Source organism: Tachypleus tridentatus, chromosome 2 (assembly GCF_004210375.1).
Source record: "Tachypleus tridentatus isolate NWPU-2018 chromosome 2, ASM421037v1, whole genome shotgun sequence".
NCBI classification, from domain to species: domain Eukaryota; kingdom Metazoa; phylum Arthropoda; class Merostomata; order Xiphosura; family Limulidae; genus Tachypleus; species Tachypleus tridentatus.
Window position 1 is genome coordinate 117,265,166 of NC_134826.1, and position 17,292 is coordinate 117,282,457.

General features: G+C 30.6%; 1 protein-coding gene across 36 annotated transcripts in view; it reads right to left on the minus strand.

The window, feature by feature from the left end:
* Window positions 1-3,029: 3,029 nt before the first annotated feature.
* LOC143244910 (uncharacterized) overlaps window positions 3,030-17,292 on the minus strand; it is a 77,676-nt gene continuing 63,413 nt past the window's right edge. For 33 of the 36 annotated variants that reach the window (XM_076490442.1, XM_076490443.1, XM_076490449.1 and 30 more), the window contains 4 exons: window positions 9,971-10,067; window positions 7,989-8,114; window positions 6,793-6,861; window positions 3,030-4,554 (listed from right to left, as the gene is read on the minus strand). In XM_076490442.1, coding sequence (XP_076346557.1) covers window positions 3,880-4,554; window positions 6,793-6,861; window positions 7,989-8,114; window positions 9,971-10,067 — 967 coding nt within the window. In that variant the 3' untranslated portion in view covers window positions 3,030-3,879. Of the gene's footprint in view, window positions 4,555-6,792; window positions 6,862-7,988; window positions 8,115-9,970; window positions 10,068-12,511; window positions 12,786-17,292 lie in introns of all 36 variants that reach the window. The other 3 variants (XM_076490456.1, XM_076490455.1, XM_076490457.1) reach the window with 3 other exon arrangements.

A 17,292-nucleotide genomic window follows, 5' to 3' on the forward strand; every position in this document is an offset into this window, starting at 1 on the left:
CCCAGTACTTGCACCTGGAGATATATTACTTGCTCCAATGGATATTTTGAATTTGAGAAAATATTCTTGTGATGACAATGTGTCACCAAAATAAAAAGTAAAAAAAAACGCAATAAGGCAGGCTTGCCATCAAAATATTCTTCCAGTGTCAATAAAGCAAAGACTGTTCCAACAGTGACAACTTCTGCTTTGGAACAACATGATGGTAGAGGTGAAGGCAAGTTATTGAGTGGCTTTAATCTCTGTATTGAAACCTGGTGACTCTATTGTGTAATACCTCACGTATCATTGTATTCTCTATCAATATAAATGACAATTGCTATTCAAAGTATTTATTTATAAATATATTTGGCAACTGTATCGTCCATAATGAATCGAAATTATGCAATGACTCATGCAATATACCACATACAGGAAAAGTTACATAATGTTCCACAAAAACTTTTAAAATGTGCATTGCTATTTTGTGTTCTTTAATAAGGATATAACTTATGTCAAACCAAAATACACTGCTGGCCAAAATCTTAAGTCCAATGAACATAAAAAAAAAATATGCATTTTGCGTTGTTAGACTCAACCACTTATTTGAGTAGAGTTTCGAAAGATGAAAATAAGAAAAGAGAAAATAAAAATAAACTTTTTTAGCATTTAATAGGAAAAATGTAAGCACTATGAAATTAGCCTAAACACTAGGCTATGATTTTGAAGATATTAGGCTACTTTCATATGGTAGCCGTATTAGTCACGTTCCAAATTTACTGTTTTCCGAAACAAATAAAAACAACACAAAAACACTTAAGTAATATACTCCAATTTCTTTACCCTAAATATATATATTTGTATAGATATCAATTTTAAAATTCTATATCACATTAAAGATTAATTGATTTGTCAGCTGTATTAGTCGACATGTTGATTTTCACATTACTTTTTACAATGACCATAATCTTGGTTTCATATTTAAGCTTCGTGAATTTACAAATCCTGGTGTAGACTTAATAATTGCAGCTCGCTGTCATATAGGAACTGAGATATGGGTTCCTCTTTGGTTTGGCAGCCATCTTGAATATCTCAAAATACACACGTCTGACTAAATGTCATCCAGCATTTTCGTAACCACCACCCTCGGATTAACTTAAAACTATCAACAAAACAGTTTATCAGTGACAAATGCAGCTTCAGCTAATTAAAAAAATAAATTGGATTTGGCTGTCGGATGAGCATTTCCATTACTGTGCTTACATTAGCAAGCAAGCTAAGAAATATAACAGTGTCAGCTGTTTTTCCCTAGTATACCTACGTTTTGGGTTTGTAACACAACTTGATGTTTACCATTTTTATCGAAGCTCCTGTCATCTGTTGGCTTTTTTGTAAAATAAAAATTAAGTCCTACGAGTGTCACTTCTCACTCTAACCTACTGTGTATCTTTTATTTATGACAAAGCTAAAGCTGTCTGCAGTCATCCCTAATTTTGAAGGCTAAAGAAGGCAGTCATTCAAGCAGCACCAACCACCCATGTAAAGGGACTGATTGTCACACCTACAACACACTGACAGCTTAAAATGCAAAGAATGTTTTGTGGTACTGCATAGATTTTAATTTATGTTCTTGGTATGAAATGCAGAACTCTAGTACAGAAGCCAATACATGCCCAGCTTAAACTACCCTGACATAATTTGGCTAAAACATAAGCCTTATTCAAAACAAAAAGCTTTAACAAACCATTGATCAGAGCATTAAAATATGTATATACAGTCCATTATATGTACTTCAACTTTTCCCACCATCCAGTTAATGACAAGTGATAAAGCTACACCTTGTCGTTCCAAATATTATGCTTTGGCCAAAGCTAAAACTGCTCAAGCATGTAACAAAATAATATTTACTAAACATAGTATTTTAAGTCAACTAGTATTTGATTAACACACATCACAATACTTCCAGTCAGAAAGGTGGACTGTTCACACTCACATTATTTTCACCTTTCTTATATTATTGTATACATTAACAGTGTACACTTTTTTAGAAATTCTATACCCTTTTTTAAATTAAAATTTATTTATTAATATTATTTCTTAAGTTTACTTACACCTATTTCTGTGTAATAAATTTTTAAGTTTCATGTGTATGTACATTCAACTGAATGTTACTTGTTTTTCAACAAGTTACTGCTGCACTGTTTTTTTCCACCCAACCATCACACTGAAATTATTCAAAATAAATAACAAATGTACAAAAGAAAATAAACACATGTACTGGTATGAAACTACAATGAACAAAATGTAAAGTTGTTCTCAAAGGCCCTCTTGAGGGAAAATAGTGAATCATCACAGATTTAATGGTTGGCTTCCATCTATGTTATAGTGTACTGTAATAAAAGATGAGCAGTAACAAAGCAATGTCATCAAAACAGAATAATGTTTTTTCTAAGATAATACAACACAGATTAATGCAGTGTATAAACAGATACAGTAACATGCTTACTTTGTTGGGCCTACATGATACCTATGTATATTCTTCAACAACACATTGTGCACAAGTGTTTGCTAGAATAAAGTAACACAAGTAATACACGCAAAATAAACAACAGTGACACACTTAGCATCAGCCTCCACCTACTAACATTTAAAACCACTATCCCCTAAGTGATTATTTAAAACTAGAAATAACTACAGAAAATAATCCTATATGTAGTTGTAACAAATATTGAACATGCATTTATGATTTCAGCTATATATGTGTGAAAGACCAGAAAGAATCCCCACCATTGTCTGAGCAAGAAAATCTATTGTAATCATCCACTGTTAAAAACTTGCTGAAATACAGTTGCAGAAACCCACAAATGAAAACCACTAATGTGGATCATAATACATTTTCAATAGTACCAGCACTAATGATTTAGTACTGCAGTTATTAAAAAATTCCAGTCTAGCACAATACATGCTGTTTTTAATTCTAGTTTTAGCATTTTGAAAAATTTTCAAAATGACACCAATAAGTATAAGGAGAAAACTCAAAGAAGTTAACATTTTAAAGTAATATAATTTATTTTGCTTACTTGCAAAAACATTTACATTACAATATGTAGTTAAAAAACAAACAATTATTAACAACAAAGTTTCTTTTTACACAATTGATTTTAATTCTATCAAAAATTAGATTCTATTAATTTCTTACTCAAATAAAGAAATGACTGAATCATTTACCATCTTTGGAAAGGTTGCTCACTTCTTGAAAGTCTGAACTGAACAAGATCAAAGAATTTATTACTGTGATTGAAACGAACCAAGTTATGACAAGACAAACAGAACCTGTATATCTTTATATAGTGTATTTCTCACATATATTTTCTTTATAGGCACTGTAAAAAACTTATTAATACCAATTTTAACTTATCAGTCTTACTACTCTTCTAGTTGTCTGATTTCTGGGGAAAACCTGGGCACTTTTATGATCAATCAGCTTGTTCAGAAATTCCAAAAAATTTTTCAAATTTATAAATGTCTACTGAGGGTTTGTATTCATAATAAGAAAACTATCAACATTAATGTATGTTCCACATAATTCACAAGAACTTGTATATATACAACTTTCATTGTGTTCTGAAAACATTTTTGCAGAAAATGCTACATTATATAACATAAAAAACTAACGACACTTTTAAAAACTGTAATGAAAATCAAGTATACTACACTATAGTATCATTTTAAAGAACACAACTTGTTTCATGACATTTGAAAATAACTGAAAAAATAAATCCAAACATGTTTAATATGACATTATTACTAGGTCAAACCTGCTGTGTTCAATTTGTATTTTTGCTGAACAGGATGTAGCTTTTTTAATATTTAATATCTTTTTTTAAATATCTCAAATCATTAATTAGAATTATCAAAGGCCTCTGAATTTTCACATTTCTTTGTTTCAACTTCCTTTATAGCGTCTCCCTGATTTCTTTCCTCACTATCTCCACCCTCTGAATCTTCTATAAAATCATCTCTATCATACAAATCACTACCTGGCATTTTCTGATAATTCATGATGTGAATTCTAATTCTTTCCCTTCTCTCACACTTATTGACAGAAGAAAAAGAATTAGACTCAACTGTATCAAGAACTTCTCCAATGCTCTCTTTCAAAGCATTAAATGCTGCTGCCACTTCATATTCTGCCTCTACATCCTTTGACCTATTGTCTAATTCTTTGTCATTATGGTTTCTTAAAGCAACGTCCTTTGACCCATTGTCTAATTGTTTGTCATTATGGTTTCTTAAAACAGATTCAACATTTTCTATCAAACCAGATTCTGAAGAAGTAAAACAATTTTCCTCTATAACACTGGTGGAATCTTCTCCAACACTTAATGAAGTGAGTATATCACTATTAATACATGAAATGGAACACGCTTCCAAGTTCTCTGATACTGCAGATTCTTCAGAGTCAGTCAGTGTAAAATAACTAGCCTTTAACAGGTCTTGCACTGTTGTTCGTTCACTGGCTTGTTGCAGCAGCAAGGAACAGATTATGGAGTATTCAGCAGAAGACTTAACATCCTAAAACCAGAGGATATCATATTTTAAGAAAATGTATGTAATGAAATATTTATATTACTTCCACCTTCTTCTTAAGAAATACCAGTCAATTAACACATCTCATGAAATGAATGGCCAAACTTGAAGCACGCAGAATTTATACACAAGTATCACTCTTAAATTTAAGTTATATTCTACAAATTATTATGTAAGTACATGATTTATACAAGGATGATTACGAATGTTTCTTTGCACCATATAAATAACATCAAAAACGTTTAACTATTTGATTAAGATTTTCACAAACAAACTTCATGTTCATATTTGTTTTATTAATTTCAAAAGCAACACATCAGACAATTCTAAAGCTAACACTGTTTTGTTTACTGTTTTATTACTTAGAAAAGATTGCAAAGAGGTCAAACTTATTCTATCACTTTATTCTACCCTCTCAAAATGTTTGTTTACATGAAACGTAACATTTTACTAGTCTGAAAATCTATTTCCAGTAGGTTCTCACATCCTCACAGAAATGCAATTTCCCTTGCACATCTGCCAACAAGATTTGCATGCCAGTAGCTTTGAGCTAACTGTCACCTAAATTCATATGTATTTGAAAACTGCAATAATAGCCTGCCACCAATGGGAGGGTTAAACAACTATATGTAGCAACTGCCCCTATGCACTTCTACTTGATAACTTAGATGAGGAAAGAAAACAGGTGCACCAGAAGTAGGAAGGATAGGTGTGAATGCATGAAGAATCAAGTATCTATCAGAAATGCTTTTCAGATTAGAAAAACATTAACTTTTGAGAGGATAACTCACCTTCACACACAGTAATGCTAAAATACCATGTTACAGTGTTGGAGAAGCTGGTACAAAATTTCAAACCTAAATGAGCTTCCTTCAGAAACTGCCCAAAGAGAAAGCCCAAGTAGTGTGATATCTGATGGCAGGATTCCATAGGGGAACATCAGTAGAAGACTGCATCTTGTCTCAGCCAGAGTATACTCTTCACCCAAGAAAAAAGGAACAGAAAGGCAAAAAAGCCTGAAGTGTCAGAGGAATGTGATCACAGCCAACAGTGCACTAGCACACAAATAGTTGGTGAGCTAATATGTGTAGTGTAGTTTGGGTGTAATCAAACAGCACAGTGTGTGCACACCTCAATTCTACTGAACAGACTCTTGATGTAGAAAAAAAACCCAATAGCTGTGTAAGAGGTGACCTACACTACATTGACAGTGTCACCACCCCTGTACTTCTCACAATATTGTGCTAAGCCCAACCAGTAAGGATTTTCTATAGTCAACTGTCCCGGCAGCTCAAAACTGGAAAGTAGCAAGAGTTCTCTTGTGTTCCACTTGAAGAAGAAAAGGGATTAAAATAACACTGGGTAAACCCAGAGAAATGCCCTATCCCCATCGGACCTTCAGTCAGAAAGATCTTTTACTGGAGACAGTGCAATAGATGACTGCAAAACCCAATTTTTAAAAACAAACTGTGGCAATAAATGATAGTTTCGTCATTCAGAACAATAGCAAGTATCATACAAAGGCTATAAATTTGTTCAGGAAATTCATTCCAAGTTTATCACTGTCATACTCATAAATGTAACTGCAGAATAACTAATATAATAGACAATTTCTGATTCTCTTATAAATAGAAAATAAAAATAAGTTAAAAAATTAAGACTTTCTAGGAGGTCAATGACAATTGAAAAAAAGGCAAAATATACAAAAGTGTAATTAAAAAACCATATCAAATGGATATTACCACACTCAATCATAAATTGGTTTTGGAGAAAATCTCTTATCATATCTTTGACCAAATCTATTACCTCATGAATTGACTCCACAAATGACCAAAAAAAAAAAGATATTACTGAAAAATACTTAAAGCCAAAATGTGTATGAATGATGTTTATAAACAGAAATACTAAAAGTGATGCCAAAATGTATTTCACAACTATAAATGTACAGTAAATTTTAGTTTTCAAGATTTACAAAAACAGAAGTCTATTAGAGAGTAATGAAAAAGGTTTCTGTTACACATAAAAAAGTATACATTATGAAAAGAAATAGAAAATTTTAGGAACAAAGTTTATCAGAATAAAACAAAAAAATAACTTCATAGTGCCATGCAATAGCAAAAAAAGATTATGAAACATGAAAATGGTTATTCAAGCAACAAGATGACAATAAATACAATATTTACATGCAGTCATAAATGTTAAGAAAAATGAAATTTAACTTACTATATTTAAAGTTGAGAGATCTGGAATTCCTATCAAGGTTTCATTGAACTTGACAGTTGAGAACATTAACTAGCAAAGTCAATACAATGCAAAAAATGTGATAAACAAACTGAAACTGTTATTATGATTTTGATACTAAGTTATATAACTTGACATTTTAAATAAAACATACTATATGTCAGGTAAACATCACTCAATACTTTAAAACTCCATTGTTTTTTCCCTTTAGAAATTAGCATAGCTATCAATGCCATATTAATGACTACTTACATTTTACACCTATATATAAATAAATTTATAGAATCTTTATTATATTAAAGAGCTATCTATAACAAAAATAATGTTGTAGCAACATATATAAGTTGATGGTACTCAAAAAGGAACCAAAATATATAAACAGAGATGACTCTCAATATGGAATACGCATACAAAAAGGGGAAGTCTTCTTGAAATACAACACTCATGATTAAATCATAAAATACAAAAACTAGGAGGAATTGCAGTATATAATCTAGGATGTATACCTCACGTCTGTGTATGACATAAATAGAACATTCCATATGATAAAATAGTCACAAGATTTGCCACAAAAACCTGTATACAAAAAATTCATTGTACAAGTCACAATGTACTTATACTCACAAACATAAACCATAATATTAAATAATTTCATTGTTTATACAGAAAAGTAAAGGTTAATTTGTATAACACACATATACAAATATTTTTAAGTCAAGAACAATAACTTATTTCCTTGTTGAGCTACATCTTATATATTTAGATCATATGACAAGTTTCAAAGTTTAGAAGATAACTACAGGTACACTGAATTTTAAACACACAAAAAAGAAAATATCTGACATGAAACTGAAACATATTAAGTTCAAGAAATAATCTAGGCACTAAATATGTTGTCAGATATACATTACACAGCTACAAAGAATAATAGATTTTATGTTTGTACTTATTTAAGTTATGTTTTCCTTAATAAGCCTTCTCAACTCAAAGCACAACTAATTGCCATGCAAAAGGTAATTTGCTTTTAACTAGATACAGTATAGAATAACCATTTTGTTCAGCAACAAAAATATATTATTTTGGCAGTAGCTATATTTTCAAAAACGAAATTATTATCTCAATAGTTTGATACAAATTCAAAAAACCGAGAAACAAAACTAAACTGCTGATAAACATACCCAAAGCATCAGACAACCAAAACTATACATGTCACTTTCTTCAGTAAGAACACCTTTATGTACACCTTGAGGACACTGGAAACAGATTCCATTCACTGGGAACTTTCCATTTAATAATTTTTGAGCCTTATCAACAATTAAAACATTATCAATCAGTAAAACACATGAAACTTGCCAAGATATACATGTGCATATACAATAAAAATAAAAAATTATGAGCACTGTTTTTACTACTTGTAGCCCTATTTAATAAAAGCTGCCTATCACTAAAATTATTTTTTGAGAAGGAAAACACTTTCCCTCAGAAAATAATTTTCACCAAGAGTGTGCAAATTGTTTTAGTTTGTTATAACACTTAAAAACTAATAATAGTTTCAGACTACTTATAATAATAAGAATATTTTTTGGTGACTTGAAGTCTGATGTGCAAGACTAGATAAAATCATTTTTGGCTTACATTTTTTTTAAATTTATAACTCTTAACTATTGCAAAAAAGTATAAATTTTTTTAAAATTATTCATAAAATATTTTACTCTCAAAATATTACATTTTGTCAAATTATACATTAAAGTTAACCACATTCAACCTACATGACTGATATTTATTATCAGTGCAAAATCGTTGCACTTCTAGTTAACAAAAGTAATAGATGCAAAACCTCACTTACTCTTGAACTGTCAGCACAAAACTAGCTAAACTGTACAGGAGTAACACTAAACATAAAGGTTAAAGTAGCTCTTTCACAAAACAAGCCAGGCTGTATGGCGGGTTTGGACAGAAATATAATACCTTACGTTGAGGTCATGTAAAATTAATACCCTGCATTGTACATTATGAGACACAACTGCATTAAGCAAATATGACATGAGCTGTTAACACTACTTGAAAATAATAACAATTTAACTGAGTTAGAGAAAGAATTTTATCACTTAATTGTCTTGAGCTAGTAACAATTCAAAATAATTCATTTGAAAACTTTTTGTTTTTTGCAATATTAATTAAAAAAAAGGTTTGGTGTTTTATAGCATAAAGCAACTAGGCTATCTGTGCTAAATCAAAAATCATAATTAAGGTAGTCTCATACACTGCATGTTTTAACATCTTACTGCATCATTCTCAGGAGTGAGACATTAAAACTTGGTGTATGAGATTCTTTCCAGTCTGGAAGTATCTTATGTTATCATTAATACAGTAAAATTATTAAAGAAAATATTTTTTATTGTATTTTGACATTGAGTACAATTTTATTTTTAAATATCAATTGGTTTTAATTATTTTACATATCTGTGTTAAAACTTACACAAGCATCATCCTGAGCTTAATAATTGTTCCGTTTAGTACAAACTTAAGAGACAATTATTGATATCTACTACACTTTTGAAATTCATAACACTTACAATAACTGCAAAACAAATCATATCTCTGGAAAAACCATATTTCTTTACAGTTTCAGCAATATGCTTTTACAATAATAAGCACTTTAATAAATAAAAGAAATATTTTAAAGTAATGTACATAGCAGTAAGGCTTTAAGTTCTTTATTGTATATCATGCAAAGCTGCCTGAAGGCTATCTTTAATTTTGAAATGATAGACTAGAAGGAAAGCAGTTTGTCAATACCTTGTCTACCGCAATTAAATAATGGAATTGACCATCACTTTTATAATGCACATATACTGTGCCATAGATGGGGCAGGTTTTTTTTCACTAGTAATGGAGCACAAACCACAGAATTTGAGATTCCATTTGTCATGCTAACCACTGGGCCACACATGGTCCATCAGGCTTTAATAGAAACATATCAGAAAAAGCAATATCTTTGTGGTAAATTCTAACACAACATTAAAAGTTCTCGTAATTAAGTAATTTCGAAAGGAAAGGATTGTGACATAAGAAACGTTCAATAAATTGTATATGGTTAAGCATTATACTAAAGAACATAATTTGGAACTTTCAAGCTTTCACCAAAACACAAACTGACCTCATTTCTGGACAAATCTGAATGGTCAATAATACCAGATCCATCTAACTTGTTGAAGATATCAAATGGGTGTAAAGCACCATGAACTATGCCATGCCTATAAAATAACAAACAATCTCAGGTTGATAATGTCTCATGAGCTTTTAGCCACACCTCAAAATCATTTATGTTAAAAATAGTACAAGACTATACTTATGTTTAAGTTAAAAACATCACAGTGTTAAAAAGTGCACCATTAAATTATGAAAACAGGCACTAAGCTCAATGAACAGCAATAAATTCATCACTTGATTAATTAACTGTCAGTTTGTCAGAATATAACTCCAACTTTGTAAATGTAAAACATTCAAAAAATTGTAATAAATACACAAACATTATTCAAAATTTACAGAAAACACTACCTAAAGCCATGTTGAACACAAATACAAAGAACTACATGACTTACAAAAACAAAAAATGAACCTAGACCATCAACTGGCATGCTGCATTAAACCAGAGATTTACGGACTTATACAACGAAACAAACCAAATCAATACTAAGAACGACAGAGACAAAAAGATCTGCCACAATAAAAAACTAGAAAAATTAAGATGCAAACAAAAAGACACCAACACGACAAACCATTCACTGACCTCATAATTAACAGATCCGATTGACAATTAAACACAGACGAGATACATTTACTTAACAAAGGACTCAACTTCGCAATAGCACCTAGGTACATTCCAACCATAGAAATCAAAACATGTTTAGAAGATCCAGCCAGGAGACTTGTAATACTTTCTACAGAAAACAAAAACAAGGAAATAACTAACAGAAAGATGACAACTTAGATAATTTTATTGACATCCAACAGCCAAACTTCCCAGGTAAAATTACAAATTTATATTTTCCAGAAACACCTAAAAACAACATCTTAAACAATTTTTTCAAAGAATTTTCTCACAAAACCATCAACATAATTTCAGAAAACTAAAAAAACAACCTTACAAAAAGAGACATTAATTCCATTAAAAACCTAAAACAAGACAAAAACATCAAAATACTAAAAGCAGATAAAGGTAACGCTATAGTCATAATGAACACGAATGAATACGCCCAAAAAATGAAGAACATCCTATCAGACACGAACAAATTTAAGCCAATACACACAAATCCAAAAAAGACACACGAGATGCAACTGAACAAATTACTACTACAAATGAAAAAAGCCAACACAATTTCACAAACACTTTATTCCTACCTACGTAAAACCGACTCACGCACACCACAAATATACTGCATCCCTAAACCTCATAAACCAGATTGTCCATTATGACCAACAATGTCCACATATGAATCATTTAATTACAATCTTGGTAAATACATAGCATGGGCATTCTCCAAATATGTAACATCAGCCAGCTCATTCATCAAAGACTCTTTTAATTTCATGTCTAATCTAAATCAACTTAATCATAAAGCCTTAATGGCCAGTTTCGATGTTATATCCCTCTTTACAGAAGTTCCAACCACTGAAGCCTGCAAGATAGCCTTAGAACTCTATATTCGAGACCCTAACCCAACTATAGAAATTCCCAGTAACCAGTTAGCAACCCTCATAGAATTAACCACGATAAAGACAAATTTCATGTTCAACAACCAAAACTATATACAAACAAATGGCCTAAGCATGGGCAACCCAGTATCACCAGTTCTAGACAATATTTTTATGACACAAGTTGAAACACAAGCAATTAACACAGCAAAATTGCAAGAACTGACACACAATTCAAAACAGAAATCCACCGAAAAATCACCCATACTGAACTATACATTCCTTGGGACTCAGCACATGAAACAAAACAAAAACTCAACATACTAAGAAACCAAATAAACACAGCCATAAAACTATGCTCGCCAGATAAAATTAACGACGAATTAGACAAAATAAAACAATACTTCATCAACATCAATAAGTTTCCTCCACAAACCGTAGAAAACATTATACGCACACACCTAGACAGAAAGCAAATTCAACCAACTAAAGTAAATACAGCTCACGAATCAAAAAACCACGAAACCATATACTGCTGTATACCATATATTCCTGACATCAGCAAACAAATAACCAACATTTGGCAAAAACTAGTAACAAAATATGACATTCCAGTTAATACCAAATTTATTCAAAAACCATGCACAAAACTTAGGTCTATACTATGTAAAAACTACACTGACAAACACCACATCAATATTATTTATAAAATACAATGTGATAACTGCCATGACTTCTATATTGGAGAAACAAGTAGTAAAATGGAAACCAGATTCAAAGAACATAAAAAATCACCTTAACACATTTTCGAACACTGCAAGTCAAATAAATACAACATAACCATAGAAAGCACTCAAATACTAAATAAAGAAACAAACACAAAATTAAAAAAGCCTTACTTATACAACAACTTAAACCCAAAATAAACCAATATAAAGGAATGCCTTTATACCTATATTAATATAATAAAATAAATAAAATTATATATTCAAACATCTAATACCGGCCTCTACATTTCGATACAGTTACACAACGCCTTTCAAACATGTGGTCAGCTTCTGGTCAGTTACCTCTTTCTTTGTGAACCTGACAATGACCAAAGAAGATCAAAACGTTGTTCGCTCTTCTATGTAAAATATTTTCTCAACCCAAACGAGCCGTTTTTGCATATATATTTCTCTACAAGTGGATTTTCTTGACATTACTTCTGTAAAAGCTTTAACACTAACATTCGATGACATGTCACAAAACCTAATTTAGAATCAACAGTGGTGATTCTACAAGAAAGAAAATATATAAATATATACATGTAGCTGGAAACATTTTATATGGTTAACCACATAAAAGTCACCCTGATTATAACATGTTAGACATATATTACAATGAAAGTTTTTCTTATACTGAAAAATATATACGTAAAAATGGCTCATTTGGGTTGAGAAAATATTTTACGTAGAAAAGCAAACAATGTTTTGACCTCAGTTGTCATCAGGTTCACGATGACCAAAGAAGGTCAAAATGTTGTTCGCTCCTCTATGTAAAATATTTTCTCAACCCAAATGAGCCATTTTTACATATATATTTTTCACTACAAGTGGGTTTTCTCAACATTACTGATTTCTTACACTGATTATTTTTGTATTATTTTAAAATGTACAGAGATAAAAGACAGGTGGAGTAAGATTATTTTTATATTTCTTTACATTCAAGTTCAGAAATGTTTTCTTAACAGTACACATGCTATTTTAGTTACAATTTATTAACATCAAATATTAATTAGTTTAGAATACCAATGAACAACAATTTTACATTGTTTAAAATTCTTTACAAAGAACAGAAAACTATTACACATTATTTCAGATGTCAATGTTGCAGAAGTAATAAACAAATTAAAACTAATTAAATTACATAACTAGAAATAACACATAAAATTTGCTGTTCCGTAAACAATGACATAACAAAGAAACTGTTCATTTTTATTATGAAAACAGCAAAATACAATACAATCTTTTATAGCACTAAGGCTCACAATCTTTACTGATAAATGAACACAGTACAGAGACTATATTTGATACTTCAACACTAGAAATGTACTTCTAGACTCAATAATGAAATCAAACATTTTTTAAAATCTTTTCTAAGCTTTCGATCTTTGAAACCATATTTCTTGGTCACACATATACACATACAAAATAACAGAAGACATGAAACTATCTCAGTCACTGTTATCCATTGCTTGTAGTCTGTAATTTTAAGTTGTCAGAAGATCCACTTAATATATCATTTTCTTATGGAAAATATTTAGTCTTTTAAACTAAAATTTTAAGGCAGCATTAAAACAAAAAGACATTACTTTTTCAGCATATTTCTTTGTCCAAAATAAATGGAAAGAAATGTCTAAGTTTTCTTTTTACTATCATTAAAGTTTTCATTGTCACAGTAAACCAACATTTTGGCACAGTACAAGAATTATACAGTTCTCAGTGAAGTGCATCTCATGCTAAACTTTATTACATCATGTAGCATTAGTTTGTTGATGAGCTAAATAAATGTTTCGAAAATTATAATGTAGCAAAATAATAGAGGACTATGAAAAAAAATAAAACTCACGGAGCAAAATAATAGAGGACTGATAAGATAAATTAGCAGATTATAAACAAAATAATAGAGGACTGATAAGATAAATTAGCAGATTATAAACAAAATAATAGAGGACTGATAAGATAAATTAGCAGATTATAAACAAATGGTACCTCCTTGAAATATACACTGAAAAAAAACATTTTTTGATTCCAATACAAGTTGCTATTGTATACAAAAAAAAAGTATTTTTGCATATACAAATAAAGATTAATAGAAAAATTAATTTTAGAACATTTGACAACTATAACTGTATGAAAACATTACATAGATTATGATTTTATTTCAATGTTTTGAATTTCTACATAATTATTTCTGAAAAGGAGAGAATCTTATTTGTAATGGATATACTATTATATATTTTAAATAATGTTTTTTTCAGTTAAATATATATTTAGAAAAGTATGTAACTTCAGTTTTTAAAATCTTGTGTGATCAGCAAAGAGCTAGCTAGTTTCCTCATTAAGTAAAATGCATCAATATCAACTTGAAATTAATTCACTCATGATGAACCTTCCCCATAGGATATCAAGAAAATTCTGTTTGTAAGTTTATAACATTATTGTATATAAATCATTATTTGTAATAACCACAATTATAAACTGTATTATACTTAAATATATATATATACTTTAATACTGTATATTAAAATATATTTATATTAACAAAGAAAACTGTTAGTATCAATTTTTTGGCAAACATCATAAATTTGATACATTTTTACATCTAATTAACTCCTAAATTCATATTACAATTTAACTCAAGTTTCTAGTTATACCAATTTATAATATATAACACATTGAAAAATATAAAAAGTAAATATACAAGATTTCCTCATCATTTTAAAGCCATAATACCAATTCTACAGTTATGATTGTTCTAACTAGTTTTTAATAGAAAAGTCTTCACATCGTACTTCATGACCCATTCTGATATCAAAACAATATAAAGTGAAGAGCTGAAATATGAAGCCAAAGATTAATAAAAACATTTTGATGTAATTCGTACATTTGGTATAAAACAAAGTTTAATAATAAACAATAGAGCAATAGCAACAACTGTAAACATGTTTATCAAACATATTTTCAATTACCCATATTCCATCTTCAACAAATTGACGAAAATGACAAATTGAACAATCTTTAGAAAGACAACTGAGATAAAAAGACATATAATAGTATTATGAAAATTATAAAACATTCAATAAAGAGAAAAAAGAGGGAGAGAGAGAGCTATTTGAATAGAGCAAGGGGAAACAAATTTAAATTTCTATTGAGGCTTAAATTTTCATTCATAATATTTATCAATAGTTTGTGACTGTTACATTCAGAAGATACAACTGGAAATTCTTCTTAGGAATGGAGTATGATGACAGTTCTGTTAGAAACTCCCATGTGTTCCGAGGAGTGCATTTGTAAATGGTGAGAAAACTTAACAAACAATTTTTTATTATGAAAGTAACTCCATTGAATAATATCCAAACACATTCTAAAGTTCCTCTAGCAATTATTACTCCTTAATCTAGACTGCACCAGCCTGTGACAATCTTTATTAGAGGTGAGTACCAATGTAAAATACATTCTTTGGTAAGAAAAATCCTAACTTCAGAAATACTACTCACCTCTTCACAAAACAAACAACTACAATCCCACAATGATAAGATGTTGAGAAGCTGATGTTTGTAAAGAACTTAAAAAAAATGAGCTTCTTTGTTAAATCATAGTGTCAGAAAGGGAAAAGACCCAGAAGCATAACATTCACTAGTGAAAGACCACATTGTTTTCATGGAGAGAATACTCTTTGGCCAGTAAATGTGAAAAGAACTTTATGTGGTGTTCAGGTAAGCATAGGTGAGCATTATGTAACATTGCAAAACCAGCCAGTGCTGACTGCTCTATAACAATGTATAAGTAATGTGCTGGGGAAATTAGTCAAGACTACAATATTAGCAAAACCACTACCAGAACTGTTATGTGCATAGAGTAATCATCCCAGACCTGTATCCTGACAAGAACATAAGAGAAAAATCAAACTGGCATATCACTTGAAATTGTCTGGTTTTCAGTGTTAGGTGGTCTGTACTACAATTGCAGGTAAACACTTCAACCCTACTTCCCACCAAGGAGTTTATCCACTTTGTCTCATGTCAGTGGGATTACAATGCTCAAAGACAAACTCTTTATATCAACCTTCTAATAGTCATGGGGCTGAGAAAATAACTTTTCTCTTGTTATGTCACAATAAGACAACTCCTGAAGGAGAAGGGAGCAAAAAACATTTGATGCTTTATTGAATGAGATAAGTAAAGCCTTGTCATCCATAAAGAAGTGAAACAACAAACCCAAGGAATACAACCTCTGAGCAAAAGTCAATCAGGTATGACTGAGAAAAAGACAGGATTGTAGTTAATGTTGAAAGAAAGGTCATGAATAGAATATTCAATCTTTATGGATAAACCATAGGATACAAAAAGGCCAGCAGACAGTGATCCTGGTCATAGAAATCCCAGGAGAGTACCCATCCCAGAGTGAGAAAACCATACACCCTGAAGCAAATAAGAACGAAAAGTTAGTTAAAATCAGACAGGTATATCACAGGGCACAATCTCCTGTTTCTCTAGATATATTTTTTGGCATTCCTAAAAAGAGTAAGGTGGAGAACAGAAGAACAGGGAAAACCTCCTTAGGAAGCAAGTACCTGTGTGGCAGAGAAAGTCAACAGGTGCACAAAGTGGGAAAGCTAAGAAACAATTCCAGAAACAAATAACCTATAAGACTTGTGAAAGCCAGCTCTCAGTGAGGGTGGTGTTTGGAAAGTAACAAGATGATTAGGACTGGGAGATGGGGTGAGCCCATGAGTCTATAGAAGACAGAAAATCTGGTGGGGTTCATCTGCTCAAAACAAAAAAAGATAGTAATCTAGTCAGCAGAGGTCACTGCTGATGGGATGCATCAACTCCACGTTCCAAATTATAACAAACTCCCAAATAACATTAACACAAAGAAAGGATGCAATATGGAGGTCTCTAATAGAAGAATGATGCAGGTAAACATAAGAAAAAAAAATCATTCAGTCAAAGTAATCCAAGAAATATAGAAATTAATTTGGATACACCAAAAGGAGAATTAAGGGAAAGTTGAAAAA